Here is a 26,479-nt window from a genome sequence, read left to right on the forward strand (position 1 = left end):
ATAAATTTTTAAAAATATAAAAACTACTAATTCGTTGATAAAAAAATATATTTTAATAAATTTATAAAAATATAAAAATTAATTTATTAATAATATTAATATCTAAAAATTAAATTATAAATTCCTCTTATAAAAAAATCTATCAGTAGTTAATTTGTGGGCCGGGTTTCAATTTTAATTACTCTGAATTTTGTGGGGTAGTAAGTCAATGTGTCACTGTAACATGAATTTTCTCTATATTTTTTTTAAAAAGAAAATTCCATGAAAACCCTAAGAAATTTCTCGAGCCCACAACGTTCCAATTCCAAATATCGCAGAAAACAGTATAATAATAATAATAATAATAATATATAAAACTAGACTTACAAACCTAATCAGATAATAATTATATTTAAATAAATTTAAAAAAATTTAAAGTTGTAGTTTTTCTAATACTCCATTCCCATTTAAAAAAATAATAATAATAGGAGAGATTTATAATTTAGTTCCTGAATATTATTATTATTAACAAGTCAGTTTTTGTATTTTTAAAAATTTATTAAAATATCTTTATATTTTCTTTCCGTCAACGAAATAATTCTTCCGTCTATTTTTGCCGTTAAAAATATAGTAAAAGACTAAATTACCCTCTATTATTTTTCTCCTCCTCCCCCTTCCTTTTCTTCTTCATTAATTCTTCCTCCTTCCGCTTCTTCTTCTGCTTCTGCTTTTTCTTCTTCTTCTGCTTCTTCTTCTTCTTCTTCTTCTTTTGCTTCTTTTTTCTTCTTTTTCTTTTTTTTTTCTTCTTTCTCTTCTTCTTCTTCTTCTCCTTCTTCTTCTTCTTTTCTTCTTTTTCTTTTTTTTTCTTCTTTTTCTCCTTTCTCTTCTTCTTCTTCTCCTTCTTCTCCTTCTTCTTCTTCTTCTTCTTCTTCTTCTTCTTCTTCTTCTTCTTCTTCTCTTTCTTCTTTTGAGGAGGAGGAGGAGGAGAGGAGGAAAGAAAAGACAGGGACTATTTCGTTGACAAAAAGAAACAATAAGAACATTTTAATAGGTTTGAAAAAAGATAGGGACTATTTCGTTGACAAAAAGAAACAATAAGGACGTTTTAATATATTTTTAAAAATATAGGGAGAGATGATTTCGTTGACAAAAAGAAACGATGAGGAGGGACTATTTTGTTGACGGAAAGAAACGATAAGGACGTTTTAATATATATGAGAAAAGATATGGACTATTTTATTGATCGAAAAAAAACGATAAGGACGTTTTAATAAATATGAAAAAAGATAAAAACGTTTTAATAGATTTTTGAAAATGTAAGGACTAACTTGTTAATAATAGCAATATCCAATGACTAAATAAATGGTTTTATTTGAGGGTAAAATAGAATTTTAAAAATTTTCTCTCTCCTCCTTTATCTAATTTTAACGGAAAAGAGGACGGAAGGACTATTTCGTTGACGGAAAGAAAACATAAGGACGTTTTAATAGGTTTCTAAAAATATAGGGACTGACTTGTTAATAATGATAATATTCGGGGACTAAATTGTAAATCTCCCTAATAATAATAATAATAATATGCAAGACCTTCTTATAAAAAAGTCGCATGGTACAAACACTAGGCTCTTTCTTTTTTTCCTTTTTTTTTTAAATTAAAATCATCACTCAAAAGCACAAGCAGATTGGAATTCAAAGAAGCTCTCAGAAAAATCCTTCCAAAAAAAACTATCATTCATCTCTAACGTCGACGAAGAAGATGCACAGTTGAAAAAAATATCGTCTGCATTTTCACTATCCATCGTTAAACGCAAAGTTTCAGAGTTAACAAGAACTTGGCTTGCTTCTGCATAATTACAAGGATCCCAAGTGTCTACAATCTTGGAATCCTTACCAGTCAGTTCTTGAACAATTGCTCGAAACTCTGAAGCATTTGTAGCTCTCACCATCGTTGGGTTGGATATATAAGTAACCTTAACTGGTTTTTTCTTGTTCTTCGATGGTTTTTGGCTCCTAGGCCGGTGAAGCTGAGAACAATATTGCTTGTCCATTACTTTGCAAGAACCTCGTACGATGTAATAAACAAGATTACACAGAGAGAAAGGTGGAGATCGGTGTTGATAAATGGTGGGTGTTGTGCTGTTGATTTGCAGGATTTATAGGGAAATAGAGTTAGGATATGTGTAGAGAACTGAGCTTCCAGGAAGCATGGATTATAAGATCGAGGAAGGTTGGAAGAAGACAAAATTGAAAAACCAGAAGGATCGTCAAACGTTGATGTTGGCCAGCATCCTAGAATGGCTGCCCCATCACATTTGTGTTTAAATCACAATGATTAACGTGCTACTTATTGTTTTTTTTCCTTAATTGTTTAATTAGTGTCGGCTGCAATCAGTCAAAATGGAATTAGTAAAAACTATGGAAAATAAATTTATTTAATATAATTCTGATCTTTCCTTCTATTTTCTAAGAGTGGATTTATAAAATATTGATATTTGTTTAAAATTATATATCACTTTAATTTTTTAGAATTAATCTATTTATTCGTTTCTTAGTATGTCCGTTTTTAATAAATATTGAAAAAATCAATAAAATTAATTATAATTTAAATATAAAAATTTATACTTATACCTATATATATTTATTTATTTTAATTTAATACAAATTCCTCTACATAAAAAATACAGATAATTAATTTTCTAATATATTAAAAATTTATTTTTTCAATAATTAAACATCATTTAATATATAAATATTTGAAATATAATTATGTGAAATAAAAAATGATATGTAAATGTTTTTATTATCTATGAAGAAATAATGTCTAAGATTGGCTAGCTAGAATATATAGCTCATCTCATAAAAGAATAAATAAAATAAAATATCAATAAATTCTCATTAAGGTTTTCAAGTCACTGTTGAGAGCTAAATCTTATCTAATCTTCTAATTTATTTATTGTATAGATATCTATAATAGAAATTAATCACATTTTTATCTTAGTTTATATTTTTTTTAAGTATAAATCATTCGGTATCCAAAATTTACTTATTTGAATATTTTTTTTAGTATAAATCATTCGATATATTTTATCAATTGTATTTAATATTTACATTTATTTTAAATAAAAAATAATTTAATTATTTAATTTTAGCCTCGTTAAGAATATAATAAATACCCACATCAATACTTTGAATTGAATAATTGGGGATACAAATTACATGAGCATGGACGTCAACATGATAGGCAATCTTGGATATGTGGCTATTGGTACGGTCTCCATTAATATAAAAATATAAACTTTGGAAGATGATAACAATTATAGTTGTTTTGGTCAATGATTTTTCTCACTTATCGCATCACCTTTCACTGCTTATAGTCAAGGTCTATGATATTATCATCTAGATGTATTGAATCCAATTCTAGAAATATAATCAACAGCATCCACCAATTCCAATAATTTTATCCTACAATAATTGTATATAAAACTGTTTTATTACAATTATCGATTAAGATATGCAACTCTATGATCTTTTGCTGGTTATCGCAATAAATTCTATATAAATCAATGGTTATGATTAAATCATGATATATACTATAGTTACATATAATAATTTTCTCTTTAATCGTTTGGACTTTTGATCCACTTTGTGTGCAGGTCTCCAAAGCTAATATCCAAATGAAACTCCTATTTCAAAAGCTACGGTTGTAGGCTTCATGAAAATTTCTTGAAGACTATGACTTGAGTTGGATGTACTAAAGATAATGTAAGAATACATCAGATCACGGATAAAGGAAAAAAAAAATAATTTTTTCAAAAAATGTATTAAAAAAAAACATCCTCCAATCTCCACATGGCTGCTTATCGATTTGCTAAGAAAATAAATAAATATATATTATAAAAAATTCATAATATAAAATTAGAGTAAAATTTATATAAAATATTAATTGTTTTTATTATAAGTAAGAATTTTCATATATATTATTTTTTATCGATTTTTCAGTGTTGAGATTTAGATTATCTGATTATTCACATGTAATTAGAGGCATGCGTACCATAGTTGCTGCTGTTCATGTTATCATAAGTTCATAACTCTTTAGTCAGAAATTATCCGTTATATTATCTCTCCAATATTTAAATAAAACCGTCATAAATGATATTTTTAAATATAATTAAATCTATTTGATTTTGTAGGCCTTATAAAGATATTATTGAATTAAATTAATTAAAAATAATTTAATTAGTTTTTTCATTTTTTAAAATAAAAATTTTAATATTTTTTATATTAAAAATATTATAATTTAAAATCGAGTAAAAACGTTTATCTTTAAAACTATTATTTCTATTAATAAGGTGTTTGATATTTTTTTTTGATTGAGTTTAAAAATTTTATTATAATAAATAGAATAAATATTCACGGGCGTAAATAAAATTTAATTTCAATCCAATAATAAAAAATATTTTTATTTTATAAAACTACTAATAAAATATCTAAACATCAATACCTTTATTTTATAAAAACAACTAATAAAAAATCCAAATTTTGGAGGAGGGAGTAAACATTTTCGATTTATAATAATTATTAACAAGAGAATTAAATTAAATTTAAAAAATAGTAATAAATTATAATATAATCTCTATTTTTTTAATTACTAAAATAATTCTTAAAATATATATTTTTATTTTTATAATGTAATATCATTATTTATTTTTCATTTTCATCTTTATATACATATAATAGATTAATAGAAAATTAAAATATAAAAAAAATTATAAACTAAACCATATAATATCTCATTTTATTTAATATTATTAATATGGAATATAAATTTATATATATTAAAAATACGTATAGAATTTATAATGTTAATCATAAATATTTAATAAAATATTTTAATATATAATATTTATATATAATATTTAAATATTAAAAATTTATTTGTAATAAATATTATTCAATATTATATATTTAATATTAAATATAATAAATATAAAATAAATTTATTTCCAATAAAATTCAAAATAAAGAACATCAAACAAAATTTTATAGACTATACAGTAATTTATAGTTAATTATTTAAAATTTAATATAATTTTTTAATTATAATTTGAAAATAATAACCATATGACATAACAAATGAATTAAAAAATTGATTGAAATTAATTAAAGGTAATAGTTAAAATTATAATATATGTGAATGAATTAATTTTATTATTTAAAATTTAAAACATAAATATGAATAGAGAAAATTATTTTTTAATCTATGAGATTTAACATAATTACGTCTGTTACTCTATTTTTGCGATCCAACACTTAAATCTCTCACTTTCTCTTCCGTCTAAATTCGTACTCCTTTCGTCCAAAATAGTCGTTTTGATCAAAGAATCAAAAGTGAAAGGTGAGATTTTTTTTCAAAAATACCCTTAATAAATTTGTAAAAATACCCTTAATAAATTTGTTAAAACCCGTTTAATGTGAAATCTCTCATCTTTATTCTCTTTCATATTTTCTCCATTTTCTTTTATCTATAATTGATTCTCATTTTTTTCTCTCTCTTTTATTCAATCTTTCTTCTTCCTCATATTTTCTAAATTTCCTTTTTCCTTTTGACATAGTTGATTTTTTTTTCTCTTATTTTTTTTAATATTATTAATTTTTCTTTTTTTTTTCTTTTTTTCATCTTTGAGAATCGTAAGATTTTTTTTAGAGGATCAATAGAGAAATGAGAGAATAAACTTTAACATAAATAGAGAGGGATTTGTTGCAGAAAGGATAGGAGTTATAGTGAGGAAGCTGACATGAGAACTGAGGGATGAGGGATCAGTGATTTGGAGATGGAGAGTTGGAGAAATAGTACGAAGAAGAAGAAAAAGAATCAGAATCTATAGTGAATAAGCATTGGGTTTGAATTTTGTGATTTTAAAATAGCGGAACTTTTAATGAGGGTCAATTTTATCAACTTACGTGTTCCAAACGGTTATTTTGGACGGAAGGATTACGAATTTGGACAGAAGAGAAAGTGATGAACATAAGTGTTGGGTTGCCAAAATAGAGGGACTAAAGTGTTAATTATATTAAACTTTAGAGATTAAAAAATAATTTTCTCTTATGAAAATTGGTAAAGTTTTTTTTTTTTTTTTTTTATTTTTTTTTATTTTTATTTCAGTAATTAAATCTCAAATCAAAACGCTTTAAACCCATATATCCAAATCTAAAGCACACGCGGACACAAACATCTAGAAACAAAAACGCCACATCTCCTGAAAAATCAAAATATTTTGTAGATAATGTAAATAATAAGAAATAATAGTTTTCGTTGCTACTTTGATTATAATAAATTACAATTATTTTATTTTTAAAAGAAAATTACATTTTACAGAAATTTATATTTTATAAATTTATATAAAATAACTATTTTAAAAAATACATTAAATAACCTCAAGTTATTCTTTTTGCAAATTAGCATAATAAAAATATTAAATTAAATTACTTAATTATAATATTACTGTAATTAAAAAAATAATATTTATTCTATTATTTACTAAATTTTGTTCTACCTTTATATTTTTAAAGTGTTATTTTTAATATCTTAAAAAAATTACTTTTTTATTAATTTAATCATTTGTACAAATAACTAGCTTGCAAATATTATGTTTATAAAATATTTATTATTTTATGTAAATTTAAGAATAAAGTATACAAATTTCATAGTGTTTAAATTTTAATATCCTTTCCAAGTTTTTTTTCATTAATATAATTTATTTTTTAATACAATTAATTTATGAAAAATAAATTTAACTTTATACAAAATTTAAAGTTTCTTTATGATTTGTTTAAAAATAAAATAATCATAATTGATATACACAAAATTTAAAGTCAACATAAAAAATTGTGATAATCAACATGAAAATTGTGATAGTTTTATTTTATTATTAATAATTACTAAGTGAAATTATAAATAAAACCAAGAGTTAAAAAAAAAAAACCCAAAAAGGTCAAATGAAGTCATCAAAGGTAACTAAAAGGGCCAATCCAACGGTCGTTAATCGGTCTCTCTTGCGTTTAAGACCTTAAAGAGGTAAGTCAAAGATCACAACACAACTGTAATTCGACGGCTGAAAATCAGTCCCCTTTTTCTAAAAAACCCTAAAAAATCACAAATAAAAATCTATTTCCTCAAAAAAAAATTAAAAAAATATCTCACGATTCTCCTCTCTCTCTCTCTCTGTACAAAATGGAACCCAACGAGAGCCAGCACCACCTCAGCTCCTACTTCGCCACCACCACAACCACCCCTTCGCCGACCAATGGCCTTATGCCGCCACATCCCAATTCCACTTCCGATAGTGGAGGCGGGCCTCATATGCTCTATCCTCATTCCGTGGGTCCATCCTCGGCCGCTGTCGCCACTGCACCAGTGGAGCCCCCCAGGAGGAAGCGAGGTAGGCCGAGGAAGTACGGAACGCCAGAGCAAGCACTGGCAGCAAAGAAAACGGCGTCTTCTTCGAATTCTGTTCCTAAGGAGAAAAGAGAAGGCGCTACTTCGTATTCGGGTTCCTCGAGGAAGTCTCAACAGTTGTTTGCTCTTGGTAGTCCCTGCTCTTACTGCTATTGTAGTGTTATCTTCTTACTTTGGTGCTGCTGGTTTGCTCCGGAATTCACTTCATTTTTGGCTTTTTCTTGCAATTCCTACTCCTCTCTCTCATACTTGTCGCTTGAAAAAAAAAAAAAAAACTTTTGTAGTTCATTTTGTACACCTCATTGCTTCGGCGCAAGGATTTTGATCTTTTATGGTTTAATTGTGAATTTAGTTCATTTATAAGGATTTGTTTTCTGATTAGTTTAATTGGAAGTCAGATTCTCTGTTCATCATAGAATTTTGTGTTCAACGGTTTGTGTGAGCAGGCATGAAATGTTGTACCTTCTGCTTTCGGAAAGGTTCTGGTTTAGTCATTTTGAAATCCGGAATTCAATTTGGTTATTTGTGTCTAAGATTTGGTGAATTTAAGTTCACTTCAATTGCTGGAGGATTTGGAAGTCCCCTGGCTTTCTGGCTTTGCGTGCCTTTTATTTGCATAAGAGGATAGAGGTCCTATAAGAAGTTTTAATCGTCCCTCTGCAATGACGTTAATAATAATAATCTTCATTTGCCGAGTCACTACTTGTGAATTTCTTCAAGAATTTAAGTTTTAGAGGCAAAATTCTTAAGATTGGTGATTATTCAACATTATGTTGAAGTTCATTTTGTTATTGGTGTGTAGTGGTGATTATTAAGTGATAAGCCTTAATTTTTGCTCTAATTGCTTCATTTATGTGGACCTATATTTTCTCTTTTCAGTGTGATCTTCCCACATGTATCCATGGGTCATTCTCTGTTTATGTGCATATTTTATATATTTAATGTGCACATGTTAATTTTGGAAGAAATCCCAACTAGTTAATCTGCTTTTGCTGTTTTAGTGAATTGAACACAACTGGTACTGTGATTTCTGGTTATTTCTTGTATTTTTTTAATGCTTGTTCTGTTTAGTGTCTCTGTTGCAATTCATTTAAATACTTGATTCTGAATGTTGTTTTATCAAATGACACCAGTATATCTAGAGTCTGTGAGTTTCTACTCATTGGACAATTGTGCAAATATTTAGCATTTCTGAAGAATTTTTGGTGCATTGTGTCATACTTTATTGTTTGTACCAAGTAGTTAATGCCTTTATGAAAAGTTTGTTTGTTCTTGGTCCAAATGAAACGTTAAAAGATTCTGTACTAAATCTATTTGGTCATATCAGTGCATGCTGTGTGAGCTAACTTCCCATTTTGGTGGCTGCAATGGGGATGATAATCACTCTCTGGTTGTTCTAGAGTTTTTCAGGGATTTATTACTGCATGTCAATCTCATATACTTGGGTGTAGTATCCTACTTGACCCTACTTTTGTAAGAATAATAGTTTCTTTGCATCCCCTGTGAGCTTTTGTTTTATTTTTTTCTTTAAAAATATATATATATGTTTCGCTTTGGAATTTTATGGCTGGTGCAGTTTATTTGCTTCTGTTACAATTTAAAGTTTTTGCCAGATATTGAGTGTTTTAATGCATGTTTACCATTGGAGAAGGGTTTTTAAAGTTCTTCTACCTTATTGAAGCTTGTAATATAATTTGCTTGTATGTAGTGCAAGGGTTTCAATGGTAGCACACAACAATTTTTATCAATTGCATTTTAGTAATATGCTAAGATGTAATGTGGATTAGTGATAGAATAATTAAGCTTGTAATACACTGGAAGGCTTGAGAAAATATGTATTAGTGATATTTTTTTGAAAGTGATATTTAATTATGCTTGAATAGTTTGCTGATTAAATGTGTATATTTCTTCATTAGTTATCTAAGACACTAATATCTTTTTGTTTAAATTGTTGGAGTTTATTCTTTTAACTGGTGACTAAAGCTGATTTCTGGTCAGAGCCATAACTTTTATGTTCGTTCAAATGCCATGTTAAATTGGAAAAACCATGTCAATATTGCTGGTTATGGTATACTTCATTTAGTGGAATGTTTATTCGTATTTATATTAGCTATATTCATTATGTGGCTTTTTTCTTTTTTAAATAATACTTCTAGTTTCTTGTAGGATGCAGTATAAATTAGAGTACTTATTTTTCAGCTTCTTATCGGTTGTTGCAGGCAACGCAGGGCAAGGTTTTATTCCACATGTTATAACTGTGGCGGCAGGCGAGGTATGAAAACTTTGTTGTCTTCGATGATATTGTCTTTCACGTTGCTCAAATAATACGTGTATAGAATATGTAGTGCATGCATGATCTTTCAAGAAAATGTGTGTCATCATTCCAATTTCCAACTTTCTATTTTGAAATTGTGTGATTGAACTGGTTTTCTTAAAATCAAATTTAAATAACCTATCATTGACAGTTGAATATACGGTTCCCTTAGTTAGTATGAGAAGTTTTTTATTTCCTTTGCCTTACATTAATACCTTACATCTTCTAGATGTCTAGGAAATGGTCTTCTGCTACTTGGTAATTGAGAAGATAGAATCTCTGTTTATTGTTCAATATCTTTGGCTGATTATAAAGGTCAGTATACGATGTTTTGACAAAGGCATGTGGTGTACTGTAATACTGGACACTGACTAGGGGATGTCTATGTGGAAGATTTTGGATTGTGTTATAAACAGCATGTTATGTTGGTAAATCCCAAAGGATTGGGAGAAGTTGATTATATGTATAGTTCTTTTAATAATGTTGTTCCGGATTCTATGAACTACCAGTTCTAGTTACAGAATTTTTTCCCTTGAAAGCTGACTTTGTTTTTTGTATCAAGTGCTTTAGGATGTAGCTGCGTATCTGTATATGTAAATGCTGTAGTGGCCAACTTCTAGTGTTTAGTTTTCAAATGGAAAGATAGTATGTCATTTATTAATGGAAAATTGGAGAATGAGTAGATGGTTGTGAAATCTGCATATATTGTGTCTATGACCTAGAAGATACGTTTTTTTTCTGATGTAAATTTTGATTATCATATCTGGTCACTTTACACTTCAGAGTTGCCTTCGCTTTCTACTTTGCAATCACAGTTTGAAATGTTGTGCTCATTCTGGTTGATTGGTTGCACTTTCTCCCGTTTTTCTGAATGGATACCTGTTCTACTTTGTATAATGAATGTTTTTGTTCATTAGATGTTATATAATGTGCAAACCATGCACATATTAGAGACATAATTTTGCATTCACTTAACATGTTCAGTTGTCATAATAACTGAAGCAAGTTTGGGTGCTGATATTGGTGTTTTATGCATAAACCAACATGGCTCTTTGTTCATTCCTTGGTAGTAAATTAATGTGGATGCTCAACAGGATGTAGCTCAGAAACTTATGATGTTCATGCAACAAAGTAAGCGTGAGATGTGCATTTTGTCTGCATCTGGTTCCATCTCAAATGCATCCCTCCGGCAGCCAGCAACTTCAGGAGGCAACATTACATATGAGGTAAGTGCATTCACCTTTTGATTTTGAAGCCCGTAAACTTGAAATTAGGCATGGTATTGTGAAACCAGAGAAGAAATATCATCATAAAAGGATCCATAATGAATCAGTTTTGTCGAACTCATGGACATATGCTGCTTATATGGTCTCTGGTTATCTTTGTTAATGTCACGATTAATTGCTTGACTAGAAGTATGCTTGCTTGTAGACTGTAACATGGAACAATATACTTGGGTAATTTACATAGACGGTACACCAACTTGGAGGTTTATAACAGTAAGGTATCCAAACTTCATTTATCACTTAAAATCCATTCAGCTGTGATTTATATAACGCAAAACCCCTTTTAACCTACAATAGCAAGTTTCCATGTATTTTTGCTAACGTGGCACTTATTAGTTAAAAAGATATATTTGATCTCTCCTTAAAAAATTAATTAATTAAACGAATTATTTTTTATAATCACTCTCTCTCCAGTCCCCTTCCCGATCTCTCCCTTCTTGTTCACATGAAATCCCTCTTCCGGAGCCACAATTCATTCTCTGGATCTTTTCCTCCTTATATTTTGTTGCTTCATAGGCTTAATATTCTTGATCTTTCTTACAATAATCTCATCGGTCACATCTTGAAGTCTTGTGCGATCTTGTGGACCAGGCCCTTGAAGGGGAGTTCTCATATCAGGACTCTGTTCCTTTTGGTACTTCCAGAGCTCATGAAGAGCAACAAGTCAGAACCTGTGCGGTTCCTTGACTCCAACTGTAACCTGTGAAACCAGACTTGTAAGGTGAGCTCTGCAATACTTTACAAGTCTTGGTTTTTGTAGGTGATTTCATCTGCATAGGAATTGTAAGCATTTGTAGCTTGCATGCAAAGGCATAACTCAACGTTGGATCCACCATGGGCATCCATAGATTAGTGTGAGGTTTCTAGACATTGAAGTGTAACCATAGAGACAAGTACCTGGCTACAAGTCCAATCTCACAAATTTCATGGAACTTTGTTGATTTATTTTCAATCTCAGGAAACATTGTCTGCCAATCATGACAAATGGGTATTGTTTACATAGACAAATGGGTATTGGAGGAGGAGATATGTAAATGGAGAGGAAGAAAGTCAAAGGAGAGATAGAGTTGATTAAAAATATTTTTTTAATTGGTTAAATAATTTTAATTAATGCCACATTAGTCAAGTGTTATAATTTTAATTTAATGGGTGTCACATCAACAAAGGCAACCTGAAAATCTGCTATAGGTTAAAAGGAGTTTTATGTTAAATAGAGATTGAGGGGGTTTACATGATAAAATAAAGTTTAGGTACCTTATTGTTACAGACCCCTAAGTTGATGTACTGTTTGTGTAAATTATCTCAATATATTCATTCTGGTATTAAAGAGAGAAAAAGGGGTGGAGGGTGGGGAGAAATAGAAACTAACTGCAAAAGATAGGAGTCTAACGAAAGTTGGGTCATGAGTTCTGACAAACAAATCTGAAATCTTGTTTGTATTCATCTTAGAATTATTATGTGTTACTATCCAAAAAGTTGAATTATTCTTGGAAAGTATAATGTTAAATATGCTAAGGTCCACGGTTACTAATCCTGAAATCTAAACATTTGGGAATTTCATCTCATTTGATTTTTGTTGTTTCAGAAATAAAAAATTAATGACTTTTAAGAAACAAGTGAAGCTGATGATTTTAAGATCTAATGACCAGTTGAGTGACTGTATGGGGAACAAGTTTGCTCTTGGGGTCAGACCTGCTTGGTGCAAGTGTAGTTACATTGCTCAGTGGATGATATGCCATTGCCATGCAAGATTATGTTACCGTAGATTGAGAGATTCAAAAGAAAATTAATTTGATATATTACTCAAATTGGCATACGAGATTGCTTTGTAGATGGAGTGTTGAAATTTACCCTTTTTGTGTTCTGACCAAAGATACCCTCTCTTAATGCATCCTTGTCAAAAATAAGTACCAGTTTTCTATTTGCATAAAGGATTGTGCATTTACCTAGTAGATTGTTTTGTTTGCTCTGAAACAAATTGAAGCATGGTTTAAAGTCCTTGACACGAGATAATTTATGTACTTTACTACTTTCAGAATTAATTGTTTTCCACTTACTCTTACATCAGGGTCGGTTTGAGATCATTTCAATTTCTGGATCATATGTGCGCACTGATATTGGAGGGAGAACTGGTGGTCTCAGTGTATGCCTATCTAATACAGATGGCCAACTCATTGGAGGAGGTGTTGGTGGACCTCTAACAGCTGGTGGCCCTGTTCAGGTATTTCTTTTATATAATTGTTTGGAACAAGAATCTGATGCTTATCTATGATTATAAGCCAGCACAATTTATATCTTTAATAGTTTTACAGGCCTTTTGTAAATATAATTTAGTAGTTAGACATCTACAGGTCATTGTTGGTACATTTCTGCTTGACAACAAGAAGGATGCTAGCGGTGGTGTGAAAGTTGATGCGTCTACCAACAAGTTGCCTTCTCCAGTTGGAGGGGCATCGATTTCAAATATTGGATTCCTTTCTCCAGTTGAATCATCTGGGAGGAATCCAGTCACGGGAAATGATGATCATGCGAATATTGGAGGAAATCCTTTCATGATTCATCCTCGAGGCATGCATGTGGCACCTTCAAGGACCCCAGATTGGCTGAGTGGTCCAGATCCTAGAGTAAATGCCGGTTTTGAACTGACAGGTATTATTTATTTTTCCCTCCGGAATAGAAACTGGAAGGGAGGAAGACAGATTAACATGCTGTGTTTTTTTCAGGAAGAGTAGGTCATGGAGCATACCAATCTCCGGAAAATGGGGACTATGAACAACTTCCGGACTAAATATCAGTTTTGAGCTTCAAATCACCGTTTCTCTCTCTTAAAGAGCAAGGTAATTTGACAAGAGAAATACATGTACAACTTTTTTTCATCTCCTTGGGAATGTAACATGGGTATATCTGTACAGGTCACTTGCAGTTTTTAACTCTGTTAACTTGTGTTTTCTTAAATTATCCTCTAAATCAGAAATGTTGGCCTTAATAATCTCTTGGTCAGTGCATGTACCATTGAAATATTTGCTACTCTCCAGTCTCCACATTTCAAGATTTTGTTATGCATCCTGAAGTCATTGGCTGATTCATGTTTTATAGATTGAATTGAATTTTAATGGAAACTTCCATCGGGGAAAAGGTTTGAATAATGCAACACAAGATAATCACTGTTATTAAGGCATGTTGTGTGAAAGGGATGACCCAACGTTACTCAGGTTGAGCTTTAGTGCTGTAGAATATATTCTGTCTGTCGTTTTGTATATTTATTGCAGTGAAGTCAAATCTTGTTTGTTTGATTGTATGCTAAATTCAGTTTTTCGACTTGACACCACCATATGAAATGGAACTGGCAATTATGCACCGTCATCTGTGGATTTCGAGGCACTATCCACATATTGGTGGAGGTATGAAGTGTTTGCCACTGCTTTGCTTAGAAAACCAGAGGAAGGCAGAGACTTCTGCAGGCTTAGCATCATATTTTATCATGCGCAATCTAATCACGCAACTAAGCTTGGAACCCCACTTTTTATTTTTTGTTTGCTACTTTAATATTATCTTGTATGAATGTGCAATTCATCAGTAAGTTAAATCGAATTGGAATATATATGGAATCAAATTGAATTGATTCAAAGTATATAAAAAAAAATTTAAAAAAAAAAACTATATTTAACCCAAATCATCTGCTCTTTCCTCAAAAATACAACATGTGTTTATCTGTAAGAAAATTCCAACAATTTCTCAACACAGAAAAAATAAAGTCCAAACAAACACAAATTTTTACTTCAACAATTAAATAAATCACAAATTTTCAAATTAAAGAAATTTCGTAAACTACACTTGAGATATTGGATGTGTAGGCCTAATCTTCTGGAGCTATATTTATTAGCGACTCTCAGAGGACCTTAGGCATGAACGACATAAGGAGTATGCGGTGTAGGAATGAAGAACTTGCAGCAACAGATCTACGAATGCAATGACATAGCAATTGCGGAGATTGTGAGATCCAGAAATCAACGCCATGGAATACATATATCTGTGATGATGATGAAAAAAAAGAAGCGGAGTACAGGATTAAAACTGAATATATGTTTACCTCTCAGTGTTAATCGGGATTAATTTATTGAACAAAATCATAATCTATAATATATGTTTTACACCTTTGTACTAACTAGAATTAATCCATTGAATAAAATCGTAATCTACTCAATACTTCAACATATAAAAATTATAATAATTAAGCACAAATTAGTCATATTTTTTTATAATTTATTAAAAAAAATAAAAATTTGATATGTATTACTAATTTCAATTTAAATTTTACTGAATACGTTCTAAATTTTTATAAATGGACAAAGTTGTAGAAGAATGTTTTTGCCGTTTCATGAAAATTTAGAATTAAATCAGTAAGATTTTGAGTGCAGATAATAATAAATTGAATTATTTTTATTTTATTTTTATAAATTATTAATGATATGGTTTATTTATATTTAATTGTTAAAATTTTTGTAAGCTTAGAAATTCAATAAATATAATTTTAATTCAAATATTTAATAAATTAATATAAAATAAAGGTCCAGATACATATTTAATTAAAAAACTAATGTAGGTGGTCATAGTTTCCATTTGTGCGAGAGAAAACGAAAGAAAAGTGAGTTGAAATGAGATTCAAGACTCAGCTTATATTTTTATAAGCTTGTTTTTTTTATTTTATTTTTTAGTTAAGTGTAACGCTGGTTCTATATTTATACCTTCCATATTTATACCCTTCTACCACATTACGGATGTATTGTGCTCTTTTCTTTTGTCAGGTGGTCATTTAATTCTACCTGCGCTACCTGAACACTGTTCTGGACATCACAGAGTTTATTTGTTTTGTGTGTGATAGTGGACATTCGGGGCTAGGATCCTATGAGTAGATTCGCATCCAATCCAGTTCGCTTGGACTGGCCCTGATCATGTAGGGGTCTTAGAGCCACGTATTGGGCCCTCCTACAACTTAAGCCCGATCCATCTAGTTTGGACGTCTGGAGTTCGGCAGTTATCAAGTACCCCTTTACCTGCTTATTAATTATTCCATGATTTATGAGGAGATAAATTTTAAGATCCCAATTTCTACTACGCGACTCTAGGAGGGTTCTGTCAAAACGTGCTTGTTTCCATTTCAAATTTGTGCTTTTGCTCATTGCTCTGTCTTTTGCGCTGTTTCTGCTATCTTGCTCTTTCTCTTTCCCATAATCTTTGATTTTCGATATGAGGTACATCTTGCTCCTCTCATGGCTTTTATTAGGATTTCTAAGATAGCCGGTCTGACTTCTTTTGTCACTCTTTTTTTTTTTCATTTTTTCTCCCGCGACCTTGCTGATACCTCGATCTTTAAAATTAGGGCCTCCCTACCTAATGAGCGTATTGTTCTCCTTAACCCACCACCGGTGGGCCTTATAGACACTCAGCAGAAGCATAATTTGGTCTTTTTTGTCAAACAGTATGAATTCGGAGTGACCTTACATTTTACCTCCTTCATTACAGTTTTCATTATTTTAGGGTGACTCCTCGAATGTTGTCTTCTAACTCTATATTGTTCATATATTATTTCGAGTCTGTTTGTCTGTGTTGAGTTTTGTCCATTCTGTCAAGCTGTTTTGTACTTTCTTTCTCCTCGTTAGGTCTAACCATGGGTTTTATTATTTCGATTTTCGAGTTGTATTGTCTATATTCGCAAAATATAAGGACTCAATTAAGGGTTGGACACATAATTTTATGGTTGTCGAGCAAAATGAGAGCTCAGGGATTAATTGGAATATTGACCTCTCCTAGGGGAGATTCCTCATGACTGTAACGAATTCTCTAGATTAACTCTAGTGGACCAAATCCGTCTTCTTCAACTGACATAAGGAAGAAATATGATGTTAAAAAGTGCATATTTATGTCCAACCTACAGGCCTGCCAGTAAGTTGGTACCTTTTAATTTTTTTCTCTATGTGTTCTTCTTTTGTTATTTTGAACTCTGATTAATCTAGTTTTCTTTTTCAGCCTCTGATGTACTATTGGGTACCATTAAGCTTCCTAAGAACTTCACCTTATCCAGGGAGAGTATGAAAGATACCTTGGCCAATTTCAAGGCCAACAAGTCTGTCGTCAATGGGGCCAATGAGGTTTTATAGGTCGTGATTTCTGCATCGTCAGCTCGCCCCTCTGCTCGTACCCCTACACCTTCTTTGGCTTTGGTGCCATTGTTGGAAGGCTCTCGTTCTGTGGCTTCCAAGACATCGGTCCCTCCCAAGGCGCTGGCCTCTTCTAAGGCTCCACATACTCCAAAGGAAGTCCCCAAAGAACTTATCGTGATTAGTGAGTCCACGAATAGCAGCTCGGAGGAAGGCACAGGTATGAGATTCAAGAATGAGTCTAGACTCAGGTATATTTTTGTAAATTTGGATTTCGTTTTTCTCTTTATTCTCTTTTCATTTTGTCTTTTAATGATGTGTAATCGTGGTCCTATGCCCATAACTATATAGTACGTGCGGATATACTGTGTCCTTTTCTATCGTTAAACGGCCATTTAATTTTATCTGCGCCACCTGAACACCATTCCGAATATCACAGGATCTGTTTTTTCATGCAGAATAGTGAGTATTTGAAGTTAGAATCCTACTAGTACATGCCCGTCCAGAACGATTTGTCTGAACTGATCCTGATTTCTTAAGGGGCTTAGAGCCACATATTAACCCTCCTAAGACTTAAACCCAACACATCTAGTTTGGATTTCATCAAACCCGGACGTCTGGACGGTCATAAAACTAAACATATTTTAAGGTATATTATAATTTTTGAACATAATTATAATATATTTATATACACTAATATTATAATATATTTACACTTAAGTATTTAAATTTACATGCTATTATTATCTATTATTTAATTATCTTTAAATTTAATTTAGTTATAAATACAAAATTATTTGTTCATTTCCAATTACAAGTATATTTGATAATTTATTACATATGTTCCCTATGATCGAAGATTATATAATAAAACAGTAATTAAAAGGTATACTAATGATGTGCTTATATTATTGTTTTAACGCTAATTTTGTGTATATATATATATATATATATAATTCATAAATAATTTATATATATTATATTAATAATTAATTTTAATTAAGTATGACTTTTTATAAAAAAAATTATATATATTTATTTTAAAAATTAAAAATTAAATTAAAATCATATCCAATTGTATTGAAATAAACAACTGATGATCATACTAAATTGGAATGGAAGAACAACAAAGAGCGAAATTGAAATTGTATGAAATTTCTATTGGTTCCAATTCCTAGATAGACACAATCCACCATCAGAATTGCACACTCTTAAGGGAAAGTGTGTGAAAAGTTTACATTAATATAAATACCTAGGTTCAAAATGGTAGTGGGTTACACAAGGAAATCGGTTTGGTTCGATTAATAAATATTTTTAACGAATTAACCGAAATGAAAAAAGAAAATGTTTTTAAAATATTGAATCTAAATTTTAAAAAAGAGTAGAATGATAGAATTTAATTGCTTTAGTTTTGTTAATCAGTTTGAATCAATTATCTTTTTTCTCCTAATAGGAATATTCTCGTTGGTTTAGATAGTAATTATGATTAATATTTTTTTAGAAAAAATTAATTTTAGGTTAAATAATCATAAAATAAATTTTATGCAAAAATTGTAAAATTGGATAAAATTTTGTGAAGAGAAAATTAATTTATAGCTATGATATTTTTTTTGTGAAGATAAAATTTATTAGATCAGCTATTAAAATCTAATAATGTAACAAAAATTAAAATTACATATTCATAGGGTTTTGAAGGCTTTGTAATTATGCAATTGCATTTTCAAAATGTATATATTAAAAAAAGGATTTTTTTTTTTTTTTGAAAGAGAGAGATTAAATGTAACCTACAGTGAACCAAATTCAGGAAAACATTGGTGAGGCATAGGATGGTGTCATGTAAGTGAGCAGAGTGAATCTTCTCTCTATAGTAAAAATAAATAAATTTTACTAAATTCAACGACCAGTTGTCTTTCTCCAATCTCCACGGTGTCAACGTCACGTGCGCCACGTGATTACTTCTTCCCCGTTTTCTGACGAGATGCTTCTTCCCAGTTTTCCAATGGAGGTACATGAGGAATAGACATAGCTTTTTTAAAATATATAAAAAAAAAATTTAAAAGAATATATTTATTTATATTCTCAAAATGCATGTATATATTTTATATTATATTATTATATTAAATACAAATAAATATATAATCTATATTAAAATTAATATAATAATTATGTGAGACGATGTGGATATGATTTTTGCTATATTTGGTGGTGGCGAGTCTGAGTCAACTCAATTGGATGAACAACGGCCATTGTTGGTAACGGCAGGATGTCCACGTAAGCACCTATATAATAGCTACTTGGCATCTTCGCCACATCAGATTAGACCATCCAACGTTTGCAAATGGCCCTGGAACGGCGTGCCCTGCCGCAAGGAAACTACCATAACTACTCATTTTATATTTATATTTAATTCAGAAAATTATTGCGTTAAACATAATGATCCGTTTTAAATGCTAAGCATTTAATAAATTTATTGTAAATTTATTATTTAATATTTATAATATTACAAAATTTATTAATTAATTTTTTTATTTAATTTTTTTTAAAAAAATTCAATAGGAAAATCCCGTAAATTGAGGATTTGGAAATGCACTTAGGGGAATGGGGAGTTGATTTAATGCGTAGTGGTCATAGGTTCAAATTAAAAAAATTAATCCAATTGAATTAATTTTAAATTTTAGTTTAGTTTTTTATTTAATTCGATTCGGTTTAATTTTTAATTTTAAAAATTTTAGTTATTTTAATTCGATTCAGTTTTGATAAAAAAAATTAAAAAATAAAAATGAACTGATCAGTGATAATAATATATTATTTTTAATAATATAAAAAAATTAAATTATATTAAAATTAAAATATTTTAATTAAATTTTAAAGGGTAAACTGTAATTTAGTCCCTCTGGTTTAGTGAAATGCAACTTTTTGTCCCTCTGTTTTAAAAAATCTTTAATTTAGTCACTGTGATTTTTAAAAACTATGCCATTAGTCCCTCCCGTTAGATTTTCAGTTAAATCACCGTTAATTTTAGTTAAAAAGACTAAAATACACATTATCTCTCTTTCTCCTTCCTCTTCCTCTGGGAAAACCACAGCAAGTGATTCTCATCAACGATCAATTTCCAGGGCCTGTCATAAACTCCACAAGCAACAACAATGTTGTTGTCAATCTTTTCAATAATCTTGACGAGCCTTTTCTCTTGACATGATATAATCTTTGGTTTCCTGTTTTGTTTTTTCAGCATAGAATTTGGGATGTTTATATCTTGATTGAATTTTTTGCAGGAGCGGCATCCAACAGAGGAAGAATTCTTGGCAGGAGGGTGTGCTTGGAACCAACTGCCCAATTCCCCCTGGAACTAACCACACTTATCATTTTCAAGTCAAGGACCAAATTGGGAGCTTTCTTTACTACCCAAGCACATCGATTCACAAAGCAAATGGTGCATTTGGTGGCCTTCATATCAACAGTCGTTTGCTCATTCCTGTCCCTTATGATGCTTCTGAGGATGACTTCACTGTTATTGTTAAAATCGGTGAGATTGTGATAGAACCCATTGTCCTCAACATGACTTTCAGAAATTTTGTGGAAATCATCTTTGAGAATCATGAGGAAGCCATGCAATCATGGCATTTAGATGGGTATTCGTTTTTCACAGTCGCGTAAGTATACATATTTCAATTGATGAATGCCCATAATCGACTGGTAAATATAACTAACGAATTCAAATGATCAACAGACTGGAGTCTGGAACATAGGCACCTGAAAAGAGGAAGCACTACAATCTTCTCGACGCAGTTAGCAGGACAACAGTGCAAGTATTTCCAAAATCATGGGCAACAGTCTTCTTGACATTTGACAACGCAGGAATGTGGAACTTAAGATCTGAATTGTGGGAGAGGACTTAGCTGGGACAACAGCTTTATGAAAGATCGGGAAGAAGAAGATCGGGAAGCAGAAGAAAAAGAAGCAGAAGAAGGAGATCGGGAAGGAGAAGAAGAAGAAAAGGAAGAGGAAGGAGAGAGAATGGGTATTTTAGTCTTTTTAACTAAAATTAACGGTGATTTAACTAAAAATCTAACGGGAGGGACTAATGGCATAATTTTTAAAAATTACAGTGACTAAATTAAAGATTTTTTAAAACAGAGGGACGAAATGTTGCATTTCACTAAATCAGAAGGACTAAATTACAGTTTACCCAATTTTAAAATATTAAAAATAAAGTATAAAAAATAAAAAATTTATTAAAAATTGAAATTGATCAAATCGAATCGAATCGAATCAAATTAAATCGATTCGATTTGATTTAATTTTTAATTAAAATTAATTTGATTTAATTTTTATAAATATTAAAATTTTAATTTTTAATTTATTTAATTTAATTTAATTTTAAATTGGGCCGAACAAATCATCAACTGACGTTCTAAAGATTTTGTTGTATTGTGCATCACAAAACAAAACAAATATATTTATAGCCCTCTCCTTTATGTCGCACGCCGTTTTTCTTAGCGTTTTTCTTAGCGTTATTGACATCATCAGAAAAAAATTATAAATTAAATAATAGAATTAAATTTTACAAAATTATATTTTTATTTCAGATTTATAGAGAGTGGTTTTTATTTAATATAATGGTGAAATCACATATATCATATAAAATTATTTTTGCATTTTTTATATATGATAGAGGAAAAAAAACTTTATGAAAACTTAGAAATTAATAAATAGAAACAAACAAGAGAAAAAAGAATTTTTTTTTGGGTAGAAAAGAAGAAAAGGTTGATAAAGCCAAGGATCCAGAAGTGCCAATTTGATTACGAAAGATCTTTCTCCAATCATGTCCGTTAAAATAAGAAAACAATGCACAAAAATAAAGTAATAATTAATAAAAGAAAAGCTATAATAATTAAATAAAGGAAAAATTACAGTAATAGTGAATAGGATTACATGATATTTTAAGGGGCCAGAAACTGAAGGGCGACTAGGTTCTCTTCACATACAATTTGTGGGTCCCAATGCTTAAACCCTTACTTCTCCTCAGGGGAAAAAAAATTAACCACTTTCAGACACTTGTTTCTACATTCTCTTTCAACAGAAAGAAGGAAGATAGAGAGACAGAGACAGAGAGAGAGAGGGAGAGAGAGGGGTGTTCTAATAAGATCTCTTCAACACATATATATTCTCTCCTCCTTCTTCTGCTTCTTCTTGCTCTTCTGTGGGTCATAGGCTCATAGCTCAGCTCAATATCTGCATTCTTTGTTTTTCTCTTAAGTGGCTGAATTTTTTTTTAAAGTGGGTTTTGTTTCTTTGATTTTTTTTTTTTTAATGAGAAAACGGGTTTTTGTTTTTCTTTTCTGGGGATGATTCAAGAGGGAAATTAAGTTATCAGAAATCTAAAAGATTTAATTTTGGTATTGGAGATTGATAAAGCTTGGATATTTTGGATGGTTTTGCCACACGGGAGGCACAAGGTGTGTTCTTTTTAGCTCCCCTTTTTCGTGGATGTTTCTCCATCTCTAATTTGTCATTGTCATTTGCTTCTTTTCCTGTAAGTTTCTTTCAATTTAGATTTCTCTCCCTTTCTCTTTTTTTCTATTTTGTTGTTCTTTGGTGCAAAACTCGAGAACATTAGAGAAACAAGTAATAAGAAGTACAAGGCAGAAGATAAATGTGGAGAAAATAGAGAATTATTCTGATATTATGGAGTTCTAAGCAGGCCGTTGAGCAAGATCTTGAAATTTAGAAGATGCTGATGTTATTTTGTACTGAAAAATAGAGGTGAGTGTTTTGGATCTTGAACTCCTTCTGATGGTTTTACAATAATTGGTGGGATTTGTAAGGCCATGCCCTTTTCTGCTACTATCAATTCTAGAATCTAAGGGGCTTCTAAGATTGAGGAACTTTGACAAGAATGTGTTGAGCAAGTGTTGTTGACTTGGGTGCAATGTTAAGAGCATTAGCTTCTCGACTATTCTTTCTCATATCATGTATTATGATCTCTGTCTCTGCCCTTGATCATGAATTTGTTAACTGCAACTGCGATGATGAGGGCTTTTGGAGCGTGCATAGCATTCTTGAGTGTCAGAAGGTGAGTGATTTCTTAATTGCAGTAGCCTATTTCTCAATTCCTATCGAGCTTCTTTACTTTGTTAGCTGCTCCAACTTTCCACTTAAATGGGTCTTGCTTCAGTTCATAGCTTTCATAGTCCTTTGTGGGTTGACGCATTTGCTCACTGGATGGACTTATTATGGGCCTCACTCATTTCAATTGATGCTGTCTCTCACTGTTGCTAAATTCCTTACTGCTTTGGTTTCATGTGCTACTGCTATAACCCTTTTGACTTTGATTCCTCTTCTCCTGAAATGGAAAGTGAGAGAGCTTTTCTTGAAGCAAAATGTGTTGGAGTTAGATCAAGAAGTGGGAATGATGAAAAAGCAGAAGGAAGCGAGTTTGCACGTTCGAATGCTTACTCGAGAGATCAGGAAGTCGCTTGATAAGCATACCATATTGTATACAACTTTGGTTGAGCTTTCTAAGACTTTGGATTTGCATAATTGTGCTGTATGGATGCCAAATGAGAATAGAACAGAGATGAATCTCACCCACGAGTTGAAACCAAGCGGTAAGCATTATCACCTTTCTATTCCTGTCAATGACCCGGATGTGTTAGAGATAAAAGATGCCAAGGGGGTAAAGATTTTGAGGCCAGATTCAGCACTTGGGGTGGCAAGTGGTGGTGGGTCTGAGGAGGCAGGTGCTTTGGCAGCAATTCGGATGCCAATGCTTCAGGTTTCAAATTTCAAAGGGGGCACACCTGAACTAGTGGATACTTGTTATGCTATACTTGTTTTGGTTCTTCCAGGCATGAATTCTAGGGCTTGGACCTATGAGGAAATGGAAATAGTGGAAGTTGTTGCTGATCAGGTGGCTGTGGCATTATCTCATGCTTCAGTTCTTGAAGAATCTCAGCTAATGAGAGAGAAGCTGAGCGAGCAAAATCGTGCGTTGCAGCAAGCTAGGAAGAATGCTATGATGGCAAGCCAGGCAAGGAACTCCTTTCAGAAGGTTATGAGTCATGGAATGAGGAGGCCAATGCACTCGATCTCAGGTCTACTTTCAATGTTCCAAGATGAGAACATGAGCTTTGAACAGAGGATTATTATTGATACATTGGTGAAAACCAGCAATGTTGTATCGACTTTGATAAATGATGTGATGGAGATATCAACAAAAGATAATGGAAGGTTTTCATTAGAAGTGAGGGCTTTCCGATTACACTCCATGATCAAGGAAGCTTCTTGCCTTGCTAAGTGCTTTTGTGCATATAAAGGCTTTGGTTTTGAAATTGATGTTCAGAGTTCTTTGCCTGATTTAGTGATAGGAGACGAGCGGAGGGCTTTTCAAGTGATTCTGCATATGGTTGGATATCTATTGAATGCCCACGATGCAGGTGGAACTGTCATATATCGGGTTTTCTCAGAGAGTAGTAGTGAGGGCAAGAATGATAGAATGTTGGGGATGTGGAAATCAAATGCTCCTGAGGAGTTTGTGTTGATCAAGTTTGAGATCGAGATTAAGGAGACAAGTTCTTTGTCAGATGGATCTGTCTCAACCGCACATTCTTCCGGAAGAAGGCAAAACAGCGATGAAGTTAAGGAAGGCTTGAGCTTCAGCATGTGCAAAAAGCTTGTGCAGGTGAGCACTCTGAAATGTTGTCTAATGTGATTAGGAAACCCATAGGATTGAGATATTGTCATGTTGATCAATGATATCAAAAGATGAATATTTTTTTTGTTTCTCAAAGTGTATTTGTGCTTTATTGGTTTTTTTTTTTACCCATTTTCATTTCATGGTAGATATGCGACTTCTTTCATGGACAATCTTTTTTGCTAGTTCTATATAAAAAAATTTGAAGTCATTTCTGTCCGGAAATTTGACATTTTCTTGTTTGCTTTAGACAGTAATTTTTCTTTTCCTTTGAGGCATCCATACAAGAAACTAGTGAAGCCTTTGCAATACATGACTTTTTCTTCCTACTGGTCGACAAGTCATCTATGGATGTATACAAATGCAAGTCAAGACTTGATAAACTCACTAAATGGAATTAAACTCATACCTTCATCAAAGCAAATCTCAGTTGCCACAAGGAATTTGTTCAAAATTTAACTCATTGCATTATTAGATTGCATCAATAATTTAGGCTCAACTGTTTAATGCATCTCCTAAGCAAAGAAATGATTTCGTATGTGCAGATGATGCAAGGTAATATCTGGATATCGCAGAACTCTGTGGGTTTAGCACAGAGCATGACTCTGGTTCTTAGGTTTCAAACCCGACCTTCTTATGGAAGAGCCATATTTGCCGCTGGAACTACCTCAGAACAACCAAATTCCAATTCTATATTCAGAGGCCTCCGAGTTATTCTTGCTGACGATGATGATGTAAACAGAACTGTGACCAAGAAGCTGCTTGAGAAGCTAGGCTGTGAAGTGACTGCTGTTGCATCTGGGTTTGAATGCCTCAGCGCGCTTAGTTCTGCTGAAAATTCTCTTGGCGTAGTTATTTTGGATCTTCAGATGCCTGAAATGGATGGCTTTGAAGTAGCAATGAGAATCCGAAAGTTCCGAAGTCGTAATTGGCCATTGATTATAGCCTTGACTGCCAGTGCTGAGGATAATGTTTGGGAAAGATGCCTACAAATGGGAATGAACGGAGTAATCAGAAAACCTGTCCTCTTACAAGGAATGGCCGATGAGCTTCGAAGAGTTCTGCAAAGAGCAGGTGAAGGGTTGTAAGAGCCAGAAAATTCTCGTGGCGCATTGGTCATCTCACCTTCAGGCATACATTTACACAAGGGTATACAAAATGTAAACTGTCATTTTTTTGCTGATCATTTTCTCAAATTGAGCTCTATGATTAGAACTTCACAGAAGAATGAATTATGACTTTCATGTGAAAAACTAGTCAAGGTTTTGTCTGATAGAGAAACAAAGGATAGTTGATATGATTGACAGCATTAATGAGCAGTGGAATTGAGACAAGACAGACAACGGCATATGCATGTATCTCATCATGAACAGAACTTTATTTGACATTATATAGAAAAACATGACTGGTAGGTGTTTGTAAATAGTTCCCAATTGAAACGATGGCTAGCTTACTATCCTTGGCTGATCAAACGTATTATATGAAACATTGCTCTCTGATAGTGATCTTTCCAGCTGCCGCCTTAACTGTTCGTGGTACAGAAGTTTTCTTCTAGAAAAAAAGGGCTAAATGTCCCCTCGCATTTGTTTGA

At 31.5% G+C, this 26,479-nt stretch overlaps 2 protein-coding genes across 2 annotated transcripts; both read left to right on the forward strand.

Moving 5' to 3' along the window:
• Positions 1-7,161: 7,161 nt before the first annotated feature.
• LOC110621821 (AT-hook motif nuclear-localized protein 14) lies at positions 7,162-14,147 on the forward strand. The gene is made up of 6 exons (XM_021766127.2): positions 7,162-7,564; positions 9,654-9,706; positions 10,843-10,974; positions 13,103-13,255; positions 13,386-13,683; positions 13,758-14,147. Exons 1-6 carry the CDS (start codon positions 7,210-7,212, stop codon positions 13,820-13,822), a joined length of 1,056 nt encoding a protein of 351 aa, XP_021621819.1. The 5' UTR covers positions 7,162-7,209; the 3' UTR covers positions 13,823-14,147.
• An 8,086-nt stretch (positions 14,148-22,233) lies between these two features.
• On the forward strand, positions 22,234-26,222 carry LOC110621168 (protein EIN4). The gene is made up of 2 exons (XM_021765298.2): positions 22,234-24,876; positions 25,434-26,222. The coding sequence occupies exons 1-2, from the start codon at positions 23,125-23,127 to the stop codon at positions 25,974-25,976; spliced, it is 2,295 nt and encodes a 764-aa protein (XP_021620990.1). The 5' UTR covers positions 22,234-23,124; the 3' UTR covers positions 25,977-26,222.
• Positions 26,223-26,479: the final 257 nt, after the last annotated feature.

The sequence above is a fragment of the Manihot esculenta genome, chromosome 8 (genome assembly GCF_001659605.2).
Source record: "Manihot esculenta cultivar AM560-2 chromosome 8, M.esculenta_v8, whole genome shotgun sequence".
Classification (NCBI taxonomy): Eukaryota; Viridiplantae; Streptophyta; class Magnoliopsida; order Malpighiales; family Euphorbiaceae; genus Manihot; species Manihot esculenta.